This window comes from Morone saxatilis, unplaced genomic scaffold, assembly GCF_004916995.1.
Source record: "Morone saxatilis isolate NCDOM2014 unplaced genomic scaffold, NCSU_SB_2.0 Contig24, whole genome shotgun sequence".
Taxonomy (NCBI): domain Eukaryota; kingdom Metazoa; phylum Chordata; class Actinopteri; family Moronidae; genus Morone; species Morone saxatilis.
Window position 1 is genome coordinate 26843841 of NW_023339807.1, and position 516 is coordinate 26844356.

The 516-nt window shown below is 42.2% G+C and overlaps 1 protein-coding gene across 1 annotated transcript in view; it reads right to left on the minus strand.

The window, feature by feature from the left end:
* The window catches only part of ccne2 (cyclin E2), a gene marked incomplete at its 5' end in the record, with an annotated part of 4219 nt that extends 4068 nt beyond the window's left edge, over nt 1–151 (minus strand). Inside the window, 1 exon segment of the mRNA XM_035673000.1 lies at nt 9–151. Within this exon segment, the coding sequence (XP_035528893.1) occupies nt 9–151 (143 nt within the window).
* Nucleotides 152–516: the final 365 nt, after the last annotated feature.

Genomic DNA, 516 nt, shown 5'->3' on the forward strand with positions numbered 1-516 from the left:
ACAGTTACCTGAGTCGAGGGATGGGGGAGGCCTTGATGAAGAGGTTCTTGAATCTGTACTGCTTGAAGCTGGATGGATCTGAAGGCTCCAGCTCTTTGTGGGGGGTTTCGATGAGGACGCACGGACTCGCTCCGTCCTCCGACCAACACTTCTGCAAATAAACAACAAAACAGTTCAGACGAGCAGATTAAGACTTTAAATGTGGAGTAATTTTACAGTTTTAATTATTGGCTCTTACATTATGATTTTAATTGTCTGTATTGTAAAGCAACTTTGTTAAACCAGGTCCTCCTTTAAACAGCTAAATGGCGACACCCTGTGGTGAAAAGAAGGTACTGCTCTCCTGAGTCTCTAACCGGCTTCATTCAGACTCAAAGATTTAAAGATATAAACCTGATGTAAGAACGAGCTCCAGCTGCTGTGAGGAACGACAAAGAGACGCAAAACTGTGATAAAAATAATAAATAATATCAGGCATATAACAAAGTGACGCCTCACTACAGGAGACTCAAACGT